The following is an 18215-nucleotide window of genomic DNA, read 5'->3' as shown; positions in this document are numbered from 1 at the left end:
TTTCCATGATTGAAACTATTCTGAAATACTTTGCAAAGATTCAATGGTCTTAAAAGTTTCCAAAGTAACTACAGTTAATCAATGGTGAAGAACTTAAGTCTAAAGTAGGCAACAGATTAGTAACAGTCCTTAAAACATTTTCAGAGTTAAAGCATTGCTGTCATACTCTATAGCTAGAATTCTTGGACTTTTAAAAAATTTAGCAGCTCAACAATTACTAGGCTAAATTAACCAAAACCATAATCTTGAACTACACTGTCAATTTTGGCCTTGCTAGTTAATCAAAGATAGAAGTACATGGGGTGGCTCTGAATATTTTATCTTCAGATCTCAGCCTCCTAAGTAGCTAAGATTATAGATGTGAGCCACCAACTCAGGGCTTAAAACCTTAATCTTGATGCCAGATACTTCCCCCTAATTCCCACAGCACAGTATCAATAAACAGTGTTACCATTTCTGGAAAGTATGAGTAAGAATATTTTCTTTTTCTAATCATCTAAACTTTTTCCATAAATACATTTTATGACTAGAAAAGAGTAAAGCAACTTCCATGAAGTAAGTGAGATATAAATTATCAGGGTATACAACCAAAGATTCTTCCTTACAGGGCATTTCCAATTTCCCCAAGGATTCCTGATAATACATTGGCCAGAAGTGGCACTGGTCAAGGCTACTGCTAGATGACCGAGAAGCTGGAAAATCAAGTTTGTTTCTATAGTAAAGATGTTTAAGGAAGAAGCAAGGATGCCCACATTAATTCAAAATGTGGGTCTACTAGTTCACAATGCAGGAAATCTCTACCTAAACTTGTTATATTTTATTTGGCATTTTATATTTTAAATAAAGCAAATGTAAGACCATTTAAAAAGTTCTCAGTGTGCAAATAAACCAAAGGTAATATCCACCAATACAGAAACGTGGTATCAAGTCATACTTACCTGCTTCAATACACAAGGCTTTCAAGTCTGCTCCAACGTATCCATGAGCATCATTTGCCAGCTGTACCAGTTCAGCTTCAGTGAGCAAATGAGGAACCCTTTGAAGAAGCTTCTGCAGAATATCTAGCCGGTCCTGAGCATTAGGAACTCCGATCTCAATCTCCTTATCAAATCGTCCAGGTCTACGCAGTGCAGCATCTAATGCTTCAGGGCGATTTGTGGCTCCAAGAACTAACACCTGTCCTTCACTTCCTTCCTAATAAAAAGTTTTAACAATATGTTTTTCTAAAAGTTGCTAATAATCATCATTATTATTATCATCACCATCATCATCATCATGAGATGGACACTGGCTTTATAGACACAAAGGAATAGTACTGTCCAGGCCATTAACCACTTACACTTAATTATTTGTTAACTTTACTTATAACATTTTTATTTAATATTTCTGTTACACATTTTCATAGCTGTCATTTAGACACTCTCATTTAGATACTCTCATTTAGACACATTTAGGCACTCTCCCATGGGAAGTCTAAAACTTAACAATGTTCTAACATCTGAACTATACCATTATTACAAATAATATATAAAAATTTACCAAATAGCTGTTTTAATTGTTTTATATATATTTTCCCTATCGGGAAGCAAAAAGTATGATCTGCACAGTATTCAAACAGAACATGGATCCATTAGGAACATGACTCACAAGTCTTCTTTATATATAAAACTTGCTTTCTGTTTTACTGTGATAATTTTTTCCAGTTAATTTAAGAAAACTTTTAAGTTTTTGTTTTTTTTAAAAAATTAATTTGCTTTATTGTTATTATAGAGGTGATGTACAGAGGGATTATTACTACATGAGTCAGGTAATAAGTACATTTCTTTTTGTATAGTTTCTTCTGTTCCCTCATTCCCTCATTTATTGGGATAAATTTTAAATTCCCGAAAATATAATGTATATCTAAGTATCAGCCACCATAACTAAAGTGTCATTATCAGGTGTTTTTAGTCCTCTTCAAAAGCAAATTTACTTAGTTAACAGATTTATTCCAGTGCTGACTGACATAGTGAGTGAGACCCTCCAATAATGAGCCTTCTAGCAATTTCCTCCTCACCAAGGACCTTCTAATTCTAATACAGCTCTCAATGTTCACCTTTAAAGCTAAATTACAGTCATTCAGAAACAGAGATCTGGCAGGTTTAATGATTACACCTGTCTCACTGAATACCAAATATTCAGATTGTTTTCAAATGTTCACATTTTACTAGTAAGCAGTAAACACCAAAATAATCTAATTGTGCAGACATTTGAAGTACAAAGGAAGGCAGGAAAGTACATGCTTTTTCCTTATTACTGCTCCTACTAGACCATCCTTTCATTATCAGAACATAGTTTATTACTTTAATACACACCTGACTCAGGTGTGGGCACATGCTTGTAATCACAATACTTGGAAGACTGAAGGCAGAGGGCAGCAAAACCTTGCCTCAAAAATCAAACTGAGGGGCTGGGGAAGGTGGCTCTGTGGAAGAGTGCTTGCCTTGCATGCATGAGGCACTGGGTTCAACTCCTCAGTACCACATAGGCAGAAAAAGCCAGAAGTGGCACTATGGCTCAAGTAGTAGAGCTCTAGCCTTGAGCTGAAGAGCTGAGGGACAACACCCAGGCCCAGAGTTCAGGCCCCATGACCAACCAAAAAAAAAACATCAAACTGAAAAACAAACATGAAATTTCTTAATAAAATTGCCCAAAATTTAATATGAACCTTCTTTGTTTTTGCCTCAGGATTTTTTGCTTATTTTTATACCAGTCATGGTATATGATCTCAGGGCTCTCATGATTTACCTTGGCTTTTTCATGCTAACCTGGTGCTCTACCTTTTGAGCCACACCTCCACTTCCAGATTCTTTCTGGTTAACTGAAATTAAAGAGTCTTATGGATTTTTCTGAACCATGATCCTAAGTTCTCAGCCTTCTGAGGATTACAAGTGAGAGCCACTGTGCTATAGCAAGCCTCAGTATTTAAGTTAATATTACCTATCACAAAAGCAGTCAAGTTACAAAGAGGCCCCTTTCTACACAGAATCAATACTAGTTCTGCACTTACAGAACCAATGCCATCCATTAGTGTTAAAAGTGAAGCTACCACTCTCTTTTCCACTTCATTCTGAGCTCCTTCTCTTTTGGGACAAAGCGCATCCAGCTCATCAATAAAAATAATCGATGGGTGCCTAGAAACAAGCAAAGGAAATCTAACTCATATTTAATTTTAAATTTTTTTTGGGGGGGTCCGGTCGTGAGGCCTGAACTCTGGGCCTGGGCGCTGTTCCTCAGCTCAAGGCTAGCGCTCTACACTTGAGTCACAGCGCCACTTCCGGCTTTTTGCTTATGTGGTGCTGAGGAATTGAACCCAGGGCCTCAGGCATGCAAGGCAAGCGCTCTACCACTGAGCCACCTTTCCAGCCCTAATTTTAAATTTTAATTTCAGTTCTTTAACTGAAATGTAACATATCAAATTTAAAATTTAATATTAAAAACTAAAATTGGCTTGTTAAGCCAAAAACCTCTATATTAATTCTAACTCAAATTATTTAACTCATCAATTTTACTTTCCAGACTGTCTACATCATTAAAAGGCAGTGTTGAGAAAGTTATGACATTAAAAGCTCATGTTTAGATAAAACCAAATTGTTTAACTGGGCACTGGTGGTTCATGCCTATCATCTCTAGCTATTCAGAAGGCTTAGATCTGAGGATGGAGATTTGAAGTCAGCCAGAGCAAGAAAGTCCATAAACACTTATCTCCAACCACCAAAAAGCCAGAAGTAGAACTGTGGCTCAAGAGGTAGAGCATTAAGCTTGAGTGAAAAGCTCAGGGACAGTACCCAGGCCCTGAGTTCGAGCCCCAGTACCAGCACATACATGCACATACAAAAAATGTTGTAATTAGGCCAATTTAGAAGTTAAGGCAAGAGTATTTATTGTGCCTTAGAATAGGTTTAGTGCCCAAATGATATAAACTAAAAATAGCCTCTAGAAAACAAAACTAAAAAACACTTTCATGGTGACTAATTCTATCACAGTGAATTCTCTCACAAGAGCAAATTTCAATTATGATCAATATAATCATAAGAAGAACAATAAGATCCACCACTGGTTCTCAAATTTCTAGAACTAGCATGTCAAACCACTTTATTCATGTACTACTGTTGAGGACAAAACCTTTAAACATAGAGTCAATAATTAAAGAGTAGTAACATACTGTACAATAATAAATATTGAAACAATAGTAGAGACATGGCCATATCATAAATTAATATTGTATAAACCAAGTTAGAAACTATATTTTTTCCTTTTTCTTTTTTTTTTCGGGGGTCCAGTCGTGGGGCCTGAACTCTGGGCCTGGGCACTGTCCCTCAGCTCTTCAGCTCAAGGCTAGCGCTCTACCACTTGAGGCACAGCACCACTTCTGGCTTTTTTTTTTCCTGCTTATGTGGTGCTAAGGAATCGAACCCAGGGCCTCATGCATGCAAGGCAAGCGCTCTACCACTGAGCCACCTTCCCAGCCCAGAAACTATATTCTCATACTCATTAAATATAACACTATAGCATTAGCAAATAATAGTACTAATGTTTTAAAGAGCAAAAGATTTGTACTTTTGAGTAAACTGTAACTTTTAAGCATAAAAGCTTTGAAAAATTCAATCTACTAAGGGAATTAAATATATTAGAGGTTTCACAGTACTCTAAAGAAAGAGTCAAGGATTTATATGACATCAAACAACACAGTTATAATTCTTCTATTTTATGTAATTCACTAACTCATATACTGTACTTTACTTGAACACAATCTTAGATAAAAACAGGTTAAAAAAAAATGTCGCCTGAGGCCCTGGGTTTGATTCCCCAGCACCACATAAGCAAAAAGAAAAAAGCCAGAAGTGGCGCTATGGCTCAAGTGGTAGAGCGCTAGCCTTGAGCTGAAGAGCTGAGGGACAGCGCCCAGGCCCAGAGTTCAGGCCCCACGACCGGGCCCCCTCCCCCCCCCAAAAAAATGTCATTAAATCTATAATCAGTTCTTATAGCTGTTACTATCTTTTTCTTTTTGCCCAAGACTGGGACTCAAATTCGGTATTTTTTGCTCAATGGCTGGCCTCTACCACATGGGCCACCCCTCTAATCCATTACTATCTTTTGTACTACTCTTTCTTTGCATAAAGTGCTAGTTTCTTACTTTTAGTACTACAATCTTGACCATTAATTCCAAAAAATATTTTTTAATACACAATACCGAGGGAGGGGGGGATGGTAGGGGGAAAACAATGGAGGGGGTAACAATGTTCAAGAGGAAGTGTACTCATTACCTCACTCATGTAACTGTAACCCTCTGTATAGTAGCTTTACAATAAAATTAAAAAAAAAAAAAAAAAAAGAAAAACAAACAAAAAAAACAATACACAATACCGTAGAGTGGCTTCAACAAATATCTGACGTAATCTTGCTTCAGTCTCACCATAAAATCTGTAAATAGAATTTTTTTTTAATTTTTATTTATTTTTTATTGTGAAAATTCTGTACAGAGGGGTTACAATTACATGGGCATAAAATTTTTTTTTAATGAGGACTGCTACTGTTTTTAGGTATTATCTATAAGCAAAAACTGAATAATGAACTATTTCTAGAAATCTGAAAATTACTTTCAAAAATTATTTCCCAAACTTCTTTTTTTTCTGGAGCTACTGAGGATTTGAACTCAAATCCTCATGCTCCCTCAAATTCTTTGCATTCAGCTGGCACTCTACCAGATGAGCCTTGCCTCTGGCCCTGATTTTGTTGGTTACTTTGGATATGCAATCTCACAAATATTTCTGCCAGGCTGGCTTCAAACTGCCATCCTCTGTATCTCAGCTCCTGAATAAGTAGGACTACAGGTGTGAGCCACCAACACCTGGCTCCAAACTTAGCATTTATAAATATTAATAAGCAAGAGCATGCATGTAATCCCAGCTTCATGGAGTTACGGGTAGGAGGGTCATGGTCTAAGGTTGGATTCAGGCAAAAACTGCAAGACTCTCAAAAATAACTAAGGCAAAAAGGGTTGAAGGCATTACTTAAGAGGCAGAATACTTGCTCAGCAATCAATCACAAGGCCCTGAATTCAATCCTGACTAGAGCATTTTAATGTATAATATTTATTTTTAATATATTTTAAAACAAATATGTGTATACATATGTGCATGGGGGGAGGATTCCGATGTATGAAATATCCGGACAGAATACTATTCAGCCAATTTAAAAATGAAAAGTGAGTTGACATACACTTACTTGCTTATAATTTCAGGACCATTAATTACAGAAATAAAAGCCCCAACTTCATTAGCAATAGCTCGGGCAATCATAGTTTTTCCAGTACCTGGAGGACCATAGAGTAATACTCCTCTAGGAGCAGGAATTCCTAGAGGTAAAAGAAGAGGACAATGAATTACTAGGCTACTTAGAAATGTTGTTATACAACTTCAAATATCACAAATATAGCCAGGTGCCAGTGGCTCATACCTACCGTCCTAGCTTCTCAGGAGGCTGAGGTCTAAGGATTGTGGTTTGAAGCCAGCCCCAGCTTTGAAAAATGTCCATGAAACTCTTACCTCAATTAACCACTAAAAAGCCAGAAATGGAGCTGTGACTCAAGTGGCAATGCACTAAGCCTTGAGCTCAAAGGCTCAGGGACAGCACCTAAGCCCTTGAGTTAATCACCAGGACCAATCAGCATCAAAACAACAACAACAAATCACAAAATTAAAATGAATGAGATCCTCCAAGAAAGATATACTATCACAAACATTGTTCCCCATCGATGATGTTTTATTTTTCTGGAGACCACAAACCAGAGAAAGCATGATGGAAAAAAAATAGGTATCCATACTGTGCCTCATTCTACACAGCACAGTTCAACAATCAGAACACAAAATCCAAGAAGTGGTGGCTCAAGTGATAGAGTGCTTGCCTTAAACTGAAGAGCTCAGGGACAGTGCCCAGGCCCAGAATTCAAGCCACACAACTGACAAAAGACAAAAAAAAAAACAAAAAACCCCACAAAATCCAGATAGTAAAAGCCAGAAACTCCAATTTTCTTCCAAGTGGCCATCTTGGAGAATATAAACATGACTAACAAAATATAAACCTAAGGGTTCATTTTATGTGAATGAAGATTTAGGAGAAGAAAAAACAGATTGCCATGTACCAAGTATTAGCAAAAAAATCTAGGAATCAACTACCAAACCCTCATCTACTTCAATCTAACAAGATGTTCATACAGCTACATTTCCTAACAACCAATTAACATGAATATTTTTTAGTCATTCCAGCTCATTTAACATAAGAAAATAATTATGCAAGATTCAATATAAGCAACTGTGAATATATGCTATTTCAAAGGCTAAAGCTGTCACTAAAATACATTATACCAAGAGAACATTAGCAGTCACTAAAATACATTACAACCAAGAGAACAAAGCAAAAGGAATAAATTATTCCATTGCCATATCCCAAAGCAATGAATCCATTCAACCATACCTATCACTCCAGAAATAAAGACAGATTATTTTGAGTTTGAATACAAGTCTGGGTAACATAATAAAAATACTATACCATAACGCTTGAAAAGTTCAGGCTGTTTGAGAGGCAATTCAATTATTTTTCTAATTGCTTCCAGTTGACTACTTAAGCCTCCAATCATGTCATATGTTACTCTGAATTGGTTATCTTGCTCTTTTAAATTTGTGCAAGTCTTTGTAAAATTGATCCTTGTTGTTGAGGAAATAAAATAAAAAGTATCAGTATTGCATTTCCGTCCCACGCTGGCAGATTTCAGCAAACTTTCTTCATTGGTGAGCTGCTTATTTCCTTCTCTGGCTGACTTAACACAACATTTAAGACCTGTGATGTCTTCCAGTACAAGGCCACTGCCATCCCCAGAGCTCTGAGCAACATCCAACAAAATGTCACTAGTTGCGTTCACAACTGGGTCCACCGCTGGTTTACAAGGAGTACTTCTTGAGGCTGGACTCCGGGGCTCTTCCAGATCTAATTGGCCTAGCTGGAGGGATATATCCAGGCTACTGGATTCCATGCTGGGGCATTCAGAGACCACTTCTTGGGAATCAGTGGCAGCATTGCTCTGAGGCCTTTCCAATATTGTGCCATCTGTCCCTTTCACTTGTAATACTTGCATCTTGCATAGTCGTAAATAGAAGGAACAATACAGAAAGTTGCCTGGTAAAACAACTTTGCCATCTATAAAACAATTTAGCAGATATTCATGTTAGCACTTTTCTCCAGCTTAATGTTTTAATAGCAACTGCTTACAATTAACAAAACTGACTGGAAAGATTAAATCAAAGCTGGAGTACTAATACCTAATTTTCCTTATGATACAGCACCAATAAGAGGTAGAAAAGATGATTCTTTCGGAAGTGGCACTGTAGCTCAAGTGGTAGAGCACTAGCCTTAAGCTGAAGAGCTTAGTGACAGCGCTCAGGCCCAGAGTTCAAGCCCCACAACCGACTAAAAAAAAAAAAAAAAAAAAAAAAAGATGATTTTTTTTTCTAATCTTCTATCCTCAATGAACCTAAAATTCTATCAACCATTATCAACAAATAGCAAGGAAATTACATTCACCAATGAGTTAAGCTAAAACGGTAACAACACACCTACCTAACACTCCTAAATGTTTCTCAACAGAAATAGTAAAAGCACAGGGTTCTCAATTTGGCTGGGCACAGTGGCTTAGGCCTTAACTATTTGGGAGGCCAATATCAGGTCAAGGTTAGCCCTGGCATAGAAGTTCATGGTACTCCATCTCAACCAACGTCTAGTCATAGCAAGTATGTGCATGTCATTCCTATTAACACAAGGTAGCATAAAAAGGAGGTGCAGAGCCCAGGTCAGCCCAGGCATAAATAAAAACCCTACTTGGAAAATATCCCAAGCAAAAAGGGGCAAGACATAGTTCAAGTGGTAGAGTACCTGCTGGGCCCTGAGCTTGATTTCTGCAATCACAAAAAATGTCTTTTTAATCCACAGGCAAGTCACATAATCTTGTCAATTCTTCACTGACAGTCAACTTAATGGTAAAACATTGTTTCAAAAGGATTTGGATTCATTGAGGGAAATATTTTTAAACTATTTTGAAAAAAAAGTCTCTATTTACAAGATCCCAGGGGCATTTTATTTGCTGTCTTATTGCTTAAAATTTTAGAAAACAACTTAAAATATTAGTCTTACCAAGTTTCCTCAGAATACAACTAGCCAGGTCTTCTCCACTAATACCCTGATCTTCATCACTATAAAAGGAGGAAAGAAATTACAGGTAAGTATATTTTAAACTGTGGTATGAAATGACATGCATATAATTAAGAACCTAATCCAAAGAATAACTGTTTTCGATTTGAAAATAAATGACTCATACCATTCTGGGTGACTACATTTTTTAAATACTTCTTACTTACAGAAAAATATCATCTGTAATCTGGTGCCTTAGAGGCTTAAATCAGTTTTCTCTAAAAATAAAGGGTAATAGCCAAGTCGTTCACACCTGTAATCCTACCAACTCAGGAGGCTGAGTCTCAGATGATCACAGTTCAAAGCTAGCCCAGGGAGAAAGTGTGTGAGACTCCATCTCCAATTAACCAGCAAAATGCTGAACTGGTAAAGAAGAAGCATAGGTCAAGTGGTAGAGTGCCAGCCATAAGCAAGAAAACTCAGCAAGAGCATGAGGCCTGACACTGGAACAAAATATAAACAAATAATTATATGTAAATAAATGAGCAAATAAATGTAGCATCCAATAGGGTATAAAAATCTTAACAGTCAATCTCATTTGGTACTTTTTACATACATGCACACATGCATACACCCACTCGTGTATTTAGATCCATTATATTATAGGTACACATGAAATGCACACAATAAATCATAATGATGGTATTATTTCTGTGTGATATCATAGTCAAATGAATTTGAAACACATTCCCCTAAACTAATTATGCCCTTCCTCAAGTTGCCTACCTCTTATCTGATAATGATTTCCTCAAGAAAATTTAATCTTACATAATATGTGACCTACAGAAATTCAAGATGGGCAGGGAAGGTGGCTCAGTGGTAGAGCGCTTGCCTTGCATGCATGAGGCCCTGGGTTCAATTCCTCAGCACCACATAAGCAAAAAGAAAAAAAGCCGGGAAGTGGCGCTGTGGCTCAAGTGGTACAGCGCTAGCCTTGAGCTGAAGAGCTGAGGGACATGCCCAGGCCCAGAGTTCAGGCCCCATGACTGGACCCACAAAAAAAAAAAAAAAAAAAAAGAAATTCAAGATGTAAAAACGGTAATACTCACTATGGAAACTGATTCTGGAGAATGGGCATGCCTGAAGAAAATTCAAGACACTCATCTTCCTATAAGTAATTATGTCTTTTCATGAAAGTGGCTCATTTAACTAGGAGGTAGGTTTACCTAAATATAGAACACTAAACTAGTAAAAAGAAAAAGGGTCTAGGAAGGTGGCTCAGTGGTGGAATGCTTGCCTTGCACGCATGAGGCCCTGAGTTCGATTCCTCAGCAAGAGATAAGCAGAAAAAGCCAAAGTGGCATTGTGGCTCAAGTGGTAGAGTGCTAGCCTTGAGATGAAGAGCTGAGGGACAGCACCCAGGCTCAGAGTTCAGGCCCCACAACTGACAGGAAGAAAAAGAAAAAAATCTAATCTTAAAGAGTTTTTCAAAGCATTTTCCTCCTCTTTTATGTGTAAGCAGCAGTAAAGTCTATGAATCAAATATGTGTAAACTATACATTTTTCAACGTTTAAATTTACTTGTTTATAAGGCTGAAGCAAGTTATAGTTAATCATTTTATTAAATGACTAGAAGATGTTCAAGTAATAGTAAAAGTATTCAGTTTTGCTTTTAAAAAGTGGTAATATATTAAATTATTACAACTAAAAGAAGCTCCAACATTACTAATAAAACTTTTTTATTTCAACTAAGAATTTTAGGAGACTACGATTATTAGTACTCCTAATCAGCAACTTATTTGTCTACACTAAAAGTATAACTTTCTAAAATAAAATTTTGAAAGCCAAGATTCCATCTAAATACATAGTCCTCTATCACAAGCATCACAAAGGCCTAACTACTGAGGAGGTCAGAATGGTTCAAGATCGCAACCGAGCTAATTCAGCCAACTGGGCACTGTTGTCTCGCAGCCCTGGTTTAAGACATAGTTTGATGACTAATCTTCTTTGTTCTAAGTAGTACTTACTACTTTCAGAAATATAAAGCACATTGAGCCTATTTCCTCATTTGTTAAAAAAAAAAGAAAGGAAAAGGAGAAAGGAGGAAGGGGGAAGGAAAGGGGTGAAAAGAAGTAAAGGATCAAGTATGGTAGTGCACACATGTAATTCCAAAACTCAGGAGCTGGAAGGAATTTGAGTTTGATGCCAGGCTGGGCCACATAGCAAGAGGAGGCAGCAAGAGAGTTAATATAGATACCTTGAAGAGTCTTGAGGAAAAAGGGGAAATGTATGTATTCTTATTCTCAACACAGAGATATGCATTCCTATGTATGTGTGTAATACATGTAAAGCATTCTTTCTCTTTCCTTTTCTGCTTTTTCACTTTCATTTCCTGGTTTTCATGCCCTGATCACATTCTCCTGATTTTAAAGGAAAATATGTGTTAAAATTGAAAACTGGAATATATGGTAGCAGAAAAAATAAATAAATAAAATTCAATTCAAGATGCTGACAAAATGTTGTGTGAATCTTGCATATAATCTTGCATATAAACACATTCCCAAAACTGTTACTAAGGTGATAATAAACTATCAGAAGGGCTGTTTTTTAAAGAAATTTTGATCAGACTTACATATACAAAATAAATCACAAACCCATTACACATAGAATATCCAAAAACCTGGATAAGATACTTTATTCAAACTCGGTGTATGCCTATAATCCTAGCTCATGTCTATAATCCTAGCTCAGGATGCTGAGATCTAAGATCAGAGTTAGCCCAGGCAGATATAATTGAGACCTTCTCATTCCAATTAGCCAGAAAGAAGCTGGAAATGGAGGCATAAGGAATTATTTAAAATTCTAATAATGACCTTTTGTTGCACTAGGTTAAATACTCAGCTTAAACTAAGGGCCTTTCCTTCTTGCCTAGTTTTTTTCACTCAAGGCTGGTGTTCTACTACTTGACCCATAGCTCCACTTCCAGCTTTTTGATGGCTAGAGATAAGAGCCCCTAGGACTTTCCTGCCCAGGCTGGCTCTGAATTTCAATCCTCAAATCAGAGCCTCTTGAGAAGCTAGATTACAGGTGTGAGCCACAACAGCTGACCTTGAGCTATCTTAATTTAAAAGTTATTTATTGGGGCTGGGAAGGTGGCTCAGTGGTAGAGCGCTTGCCTTGCATGTCTGAGGCCCTGGGTTTGATTCCTCAGCACCACATAACCAAAAGAAAAAAGTCGGAAATGGCGCTGTGGCTCATGTAGTACAGCTCTAATCTTGAGCTGAAGAGCTGAGGGACAGCGCCCAGGCCCAGAGTTCAGGCTCCACGACCAGACCCAAAATAAATAAATAAAAGTTAGTTATTGTCTACTCAGAATTACAATTTTAAGAAGTCCTGATTTTACTATGAGCCCAGATGAAAAATTCTAAGTATTTATCAGTGATAATTCCTTTCAGCTAAATGTCAGGACACTATTCACAGACATGAGAACCCCTAGTACATAAATTACATCACACCCATGTAGTTTGTGCTATCTCTCATCACATGTGTCTATCAACTACTGAAAACAGTGCTAATCCAAACTGCTATCTGCTACAAACTTAATGTACACACTGGATTCTGAAGACTTACTTTGAAAATGAAAGGCTGTAAAGTATCTTACAAATAACTTTTTATATATATTAAAATAGCTTTACATACTTTGACTAAATAGACTAGTAAAACCCATTTCATTTGTTTGTAATTCATTTACTTATTATTTTTTTCTTATTTACTATTTAAGTGTGGCTACTAGCAAATGCAAAAGTATGTGTGTGGTTTACAGTGGTAACTCTCATTATCCCTCTACTAGGCAACATTAATCCAGACAGACGGGTCACCAAAGACAAGAGTCCAACCTCAGAGCCAGGTCCACTTCCTCGGCCTGAACAAGAGCACCCACGAGTGGCTGCACCCAGGTGCTATCACCAGCCGTCACCCCTAGATTCCTCTGTGCCATGTCACTCAGGCCAACCTTGCCTCCAGGAAATCCTGCCACTGGCCAGGCTGTACAAACCTGCCAAGACAAAGGAAATGATAAGATTAGCAAGTAAATATTCATATACACCATGAATTGCTAAGGAAGATTCTAATAAGCACAGCTGGCACATAAATCCATAAAAACATAGTCCTTATCTCAAAACAGTAATAATCTGACACAAACTACAGAAAGATGAATTGCGCTTTTATAATACCTACACTTACAAATTAATTATCTTACTATTGTATCTTTTTAAAGGTGAGGAATGAGCTCCTAGTGAAGGCAGATTTAAGAAAAAAGACAAAGATATTGCAGGTGATATGAAAAGGAGAAAACTATTCAAAGCAAGGTAACCTAGCCTCAAACTTAAGTTATATGCAGGAAATACTGAAAGACAAAACTAAAGCTTCATGAGAACCTGGATCTCACCAGATTTAAATATTTAAGAAAAGGAGCAAAGATTTCTGGCTCAAGTTCACACATTTATAGTCCTACTTTCCAGAAGATAAAGCAAAAGATGCTTTTTTTAAATACAGCATAATCCCAAAACAATAGGAATGACAAAGGTGTTGTCAGCAGGCAAGTGATAGCAAAACATTCCCAGAAGATCTGCTGGGGATGAGAGGTAACAGATGAGAAACCAAGCTTTCCTCCATGAAGGAACAATTCTAGGCTTGGAATATCTGAGCATAATACATGGCAGGAAAGAGAAACATTTAAAAACCAAGAGAATAAACATTCCTTTTTTTTTTTTTTAAATGGTTTGGTTTTGAATTTTTGTGCTAGTACTGGGGCTTGAACTTATTTTAAATCTGAACTGAGTTTAACTTTTTCTTTTTCTTTCTTTTTTTGGGGGGGGGTGGGGGGGCCGGTTGTAGGGCCTGAACTCTGGGCCTGGGTGCTGTCCCTCAGCTCTTCAGCGCAAGGCTAGCGCTCTACCACTTGAGCCACAGCGCCACTTCCGGCTTTTTTCTTTTTGCTTATGTGGTGCTAAGGAATTGAACCCAGGGCCTCATGCATGCAAGGCAAGCGCTCTACCACTGAGCCACCTTCCCAGCCCCAGTTTAGCTTTTTCACTCAAGGCTGGCACTCTATCACCAAAACCACAGCTCCACCTCCAACATCTTGGTTGTTAACTGGAGAACAGTGTCATAGACTTTTCAGCCTGGGCAGACTTTGAACTGCGATCTTCAGATCTCAGCCTCCTGAGTAGCTAGAATTATGGCATGAGCCACCGGTGCCCACAATGTAAAAAAATAAAATTAAATTAAAACAACAACAACAAAAAACTATGTACTACCAACTCCTGGAGAAAAGGTCTCATTTAACATGACATTTTAGGGATGCTATTCCCAGTATAACCATAGACAACAGAGAAAGACAGGGCCTACATACACATGTTTTTCAAACACTTTATTTTTCATTTTTCTTGCTGTCAAGTCAAAATCTCAACCATCCCAAATATTTATAAACCAAGAAAATAAAGAGCCAGGTTCTGGTGGTGCACATCTATGATCCTATCGACTCTGGAAGCTGAGATCTGAGGATAGTGGTTCCAAGGAAAAGTCTGGGCTGGCTTTGAAATACTTAACCTCAATTAACCACATACACACATACACAAAAGAAGCCAGAAGTGGAGCATAGATCAAGCAGTAGAATATTAGCCTTCAGAAAAAAAAAAAAAAAGTAAGAGACAGTGCCCAGGCCCTGAGTTCAAGCCATCGTACCAGCAACAAAAGAAAAAAGAAAGGAAAAAGGAGCCATGCCTGTAAACAAAGGAAGGAAGGGAAGGAGGAAAGGAAGGAGGGAGAGGAAAGGGAGAAGAGGAGAAGGAAAGAAGGAAGAAAAAAATGAAAAAGGGCACATGCCTGTAATCCTAGCTATCAGGTTTGAAATAATGAAGAAAAGTCCAAGGCCAGCTGGGCAAAGTTAGTGAGTCACTCAGAAAAAAAATATAAAGGGGCTGGGAAGGTGGCTCAGTGGTAGAGCGCTTGCCTTGCATGCATGAGGCCCTGGGTTCGATTCCTCAGCACCACATAAGCAAAAAGAAAAAAGCCGGAAGTGGCGCTGTGGCTCAAGTGGTAGAGCAATAGCCTTGAGCTGAAGAGCTGAGGGACAGCACCCAGGCCTAGAGTTCAGGCCCCATGACCGGACGCCCCCCTCAAAAAAAAATGAAAACAAAAAAATGGCTTGGGGATGGGGCTCAAATGGTAAGAAGCAGCTGCTTAGCGTGTATGAGGCTGAGGGTTCAATGCATAGCACTAGGGGTGGAAAAAAAAATCAACAAAGGCATCTTACCTCTTGCTTTCCATTCAAACTAGTAAGCAACACTGGTCGACCTATACATATATTTGCAGACTTCATAGTGTTGACTCCCAGGTGAACAACAAAATTTTGGAACGCTTTAGGGACTCTGACATCAGCTATGAAGGAAGAACAAATCACTTGGAAACTTTATAAATGAAGATGTACGTGAAAATGATAAATGAACTTATATCTTGGAAAAACTACAGCTCCAACACTTTTTTAAGGACTTACAAACATAACATTTTATTTCAAGCATATTAGGAAACCACTGAGAGATTTTCTTTTTTTTAAAAAAAAAAGCTTATTGTTATACAGTTATCCAACACTTCCTTTATGCAATTTACAACCAAATCCTTCCAAGTGTTTCATGACAACATATTAACCACAAAGTGTTTATTTAAAAAAAAAGTATTAACTACAAACTGTTAAGTAAAAAGAAGAAAGTCCTTAATTTCATTAAGAATTAAACATACTTGTGGCAAGTCTCAGAGCTTTATATATTCAGATTCTGAGTCAGCTACAAGAGTTCACAGGCTTGGACCAGGAGTAGTCACATGTCTCTGGCACTAGAGGATTCAGTTTGGTCACCACAGGCCCAGGGGCTACCCCTAAACACTTCCACACCTCCCTATCCGTGGGACTACGTTCCGTTTCCCATCCACTCACCTCTCTTCCACTCCAGTGGAGCACCAACCATTTTCTGTCCGCACCACCCAGGTCCTCCAGTAGTAAACAAGCACTGAGCTGAGCGCAGGTGGCCGCCCCGCCTTCCCGGCCCTCGACCCTCCCCGCCCCCGGAGCCTCCCCTCCTCCCCAGGCCTCCCCTCCCCTCAGCCTCCTCGTCCCGGACCTCCCCTCCTCCCCAGGCCTCCCCTCCCCTCAGCCTCCTCGCCCCCGGGGCCTCCCCTCCTCCCCAGGCCTCCCCTCCCCTCAGCCTCCTCGCCCCGGACCTCCCCTCCTCCCCAGGCCTCCCCTCCCCTCAGCCTCCTCGCCCCCGGGGCCTCCCCTCCTCCCCAGGCCTCCCCTCCCCTCAGCCTCCTCGCCCCCGGAGCCTCCCCTCCTCCCCAGGCCTCCCCTCCCCTCAGCCTCCTCGCCCCGGCCTCCCCTCCCCTCAGCCTCCTCGCCCCCGGCCTCCCCTCCCCTCAGCCTCCTCGCCCCCGGCCTCCCCTCCTCCCCTCAGCCTCCTCGCCCCCGGCCTCCCCGCCCCCGTAGCCTCCCCTCTCCTCAGCCTCCGCGCCCCGGACCTTCCCGCCCCCGTAGCCTCCCCTCCTCCCCAGGCCTCCCCTCCTCCCCTCAGCCTCCGCGCCCCCGGCCTCCCCGCCCACAGAGCCTCCCCTCCTCCCCAGGCCTCCCCTCCCCTCAGCCTCCTCGCCCCCGGCCTCCCCGTCCCCGGAGCCTCCCCTCCTCCCCAGGCCTCCCCTCCCCTCAGCCTCCTCGCCCCGGACCTCCCCTCCTCCCCAGGCCTCCCCTCCCCTCAGCCTCCGCGCCCCGGCCTCCCCGCCCCCGGAGCCTCCCCTCCTCCCCAGGCCTCCCCTCAGCCTCCTCGCCCCGGCCTCCCCGCCCCCGGAGCCTCCCCTCCTCCCCAGGCCTCCCCTCAGCCTCCTCGCCCCGGCCTCCCCGCCCCCGGAGCCTCCCCTCCTCCCCAGGCCTCCCCTCCTCCCCTCAGCCTCCGCGCCCCGGACCTCCCCTCCTCCCCAGGCCTCCCCTCCTCCCCTCAGCCTCCGCGCCCCGGCCTCCCCTGCCCTCCAAGCCCCGCACCACTGTTTACCTTTTCCCAGGAAGTTTGTGATCACCAGAGTCCCGGTCGGCTTCTCGGGGTCCGAGGCGGAAGCGGGGTCCCCGGCCTGAGCAGCAGTGGCGGCAGCCAAGGGCGAACTCCCTTCCGCGCCGTGGCTCAGCCGCTTCCTGTGTCTCTTGGAAGACATGATGGCACCACCGCCGGCGAGAAGCGACCGGGATGCCGGTTCAACGTGCGCGCGGAGAGTGAAAGAAAACTTCCGGGGCAGAGGTCACGGAGGCTCCGCCCCTACCGTAATCCGCAGAGCGCAGTGGAGGGAGGGCGCGAAGCCCGCTTTCGCCGGCGCTGTGTTAACGGTGTTCCGTAAAGCCGGGCCGGCTCTGCTGGGAGCGTTTTCCGTCAGGCCTCACCACCCTAGACCTTTTGGGGACCTTTGTCGTCACGGCCGGACCCAGTGTCAGTCTCTGTCACTGGGACCCTCGCCGGATTTCCCTCTTGAAGCCTGCTTCGAACACTTGTTTTACAGGGGCAATGCATGGGCCGCCTGAGCCTGTAATCCCCGAAAGAGGTCCTTTCGTGTCGCCCTGCCTGGTGTCTAAGACGTCGGCGGATGTAAACGAGTTAGCTAAGTGAAGGGATGGGGGGAGGACAGTGAACCGTGGCAGCTTTGCACGGTGGTTAACCGCCGGCCGCACTCCTCGTAGGTTTACGGTAGTACGCCCCTCCGCGAGCGTGCGGGGAGCCGCGCCGGCGGCCGGGGCTCGCGGAGGCGGGGCGGGGAGGGGGGCGCGGCGGGGAGGAGGAGGCGGGGCTCCCGCCGCGGGGGTGGGGCTTTGGCGGCGGAGGGCGGGGACGGGGCGGGGCTTGGGCGGAGGGGGCGGGGCTTGGGCGGAGGGGGCGGGGCTTGGGCGGAGGGGGCGGCGCACACGG

General features: G+C 41.7%; 1 protein-coding gene across 2 annotated transcripts in view; it reads right to left on the bottom strand.

Annotated features, from left to right (window-relative positions):
• Nucleotides 1-17511, bottom strand: part of Spata5 (spermatogenesis associated 5) — a 126091-nt gene extending 108580 nt beyond the window's left edge. The window contains exons 1-10 of one of the 2 annotated variants that reach the window (XM_042693006.1): nucleotides 17316-17511; nucleotides 16214-16267; nucleotides 15539-15663; nucleotides 13119-13276; nucleotides 9226-9284; nucleotides 7591-8235; nucleotides 6268-6397; nucleotides 5407-5463; nucleotides 3050-3173; nucleotides 939-1194 (exon numbers count right to left, since the gene is read on the bottom strand). In XM_042693006.1, coding sequence (XP_042548940.1) covers nucleotides 939-1194; nucleotides 3050-3173; nucleotides 5407-5463; nucleotides 6268-6397; nucleotides 7591-8235; nucleotides 9226-9284; nucleotides 13119-13276; nucleotides 15539-15663; nucleotides 16214-16267; nucleotides 17316-17472 — 1765 coding nt within the window. In that variant the 5' untranslated portion in view covers nucleotides 17473-17511. The remainder of the gene's footprint in view (nucleotides 1-938; nucleotides 1195-3049; nucleotides 3174-5406; nucleotides 5464-6267; nucleotides 6398-7590; nucleotides 8236-9225; nucleotides 9285-13118; nucleotides 13277-15538; nucleotides 15664-16213; nucleotides 16268-17315) is intronic. The other variant, XM_042693007.1, reaches the window with a different exon arrangement.
• Nucleotides 17512-18215: the final 704 nt, after the last annotated feature.

This window comes from Dipodomys spectabilis, unplaced genomic scaffold (assembly GCF_019054845.1).
Source record: "Dipodomys spectabilis isolate Male_0828 unplaced genomic scaffold, ASM1905484v1 ptg000162l, whole genome shotgun sequence".
Lineage (NCBI taxonomy): Eukaryota > Metazoa > Chordata > Mammalia > Rodentia > Heteromyidae > Dipodomys > Dipodomys spectabilis.
This window is presented reverse-complemented; position numbering and strand designations above follow the sequence as displayed.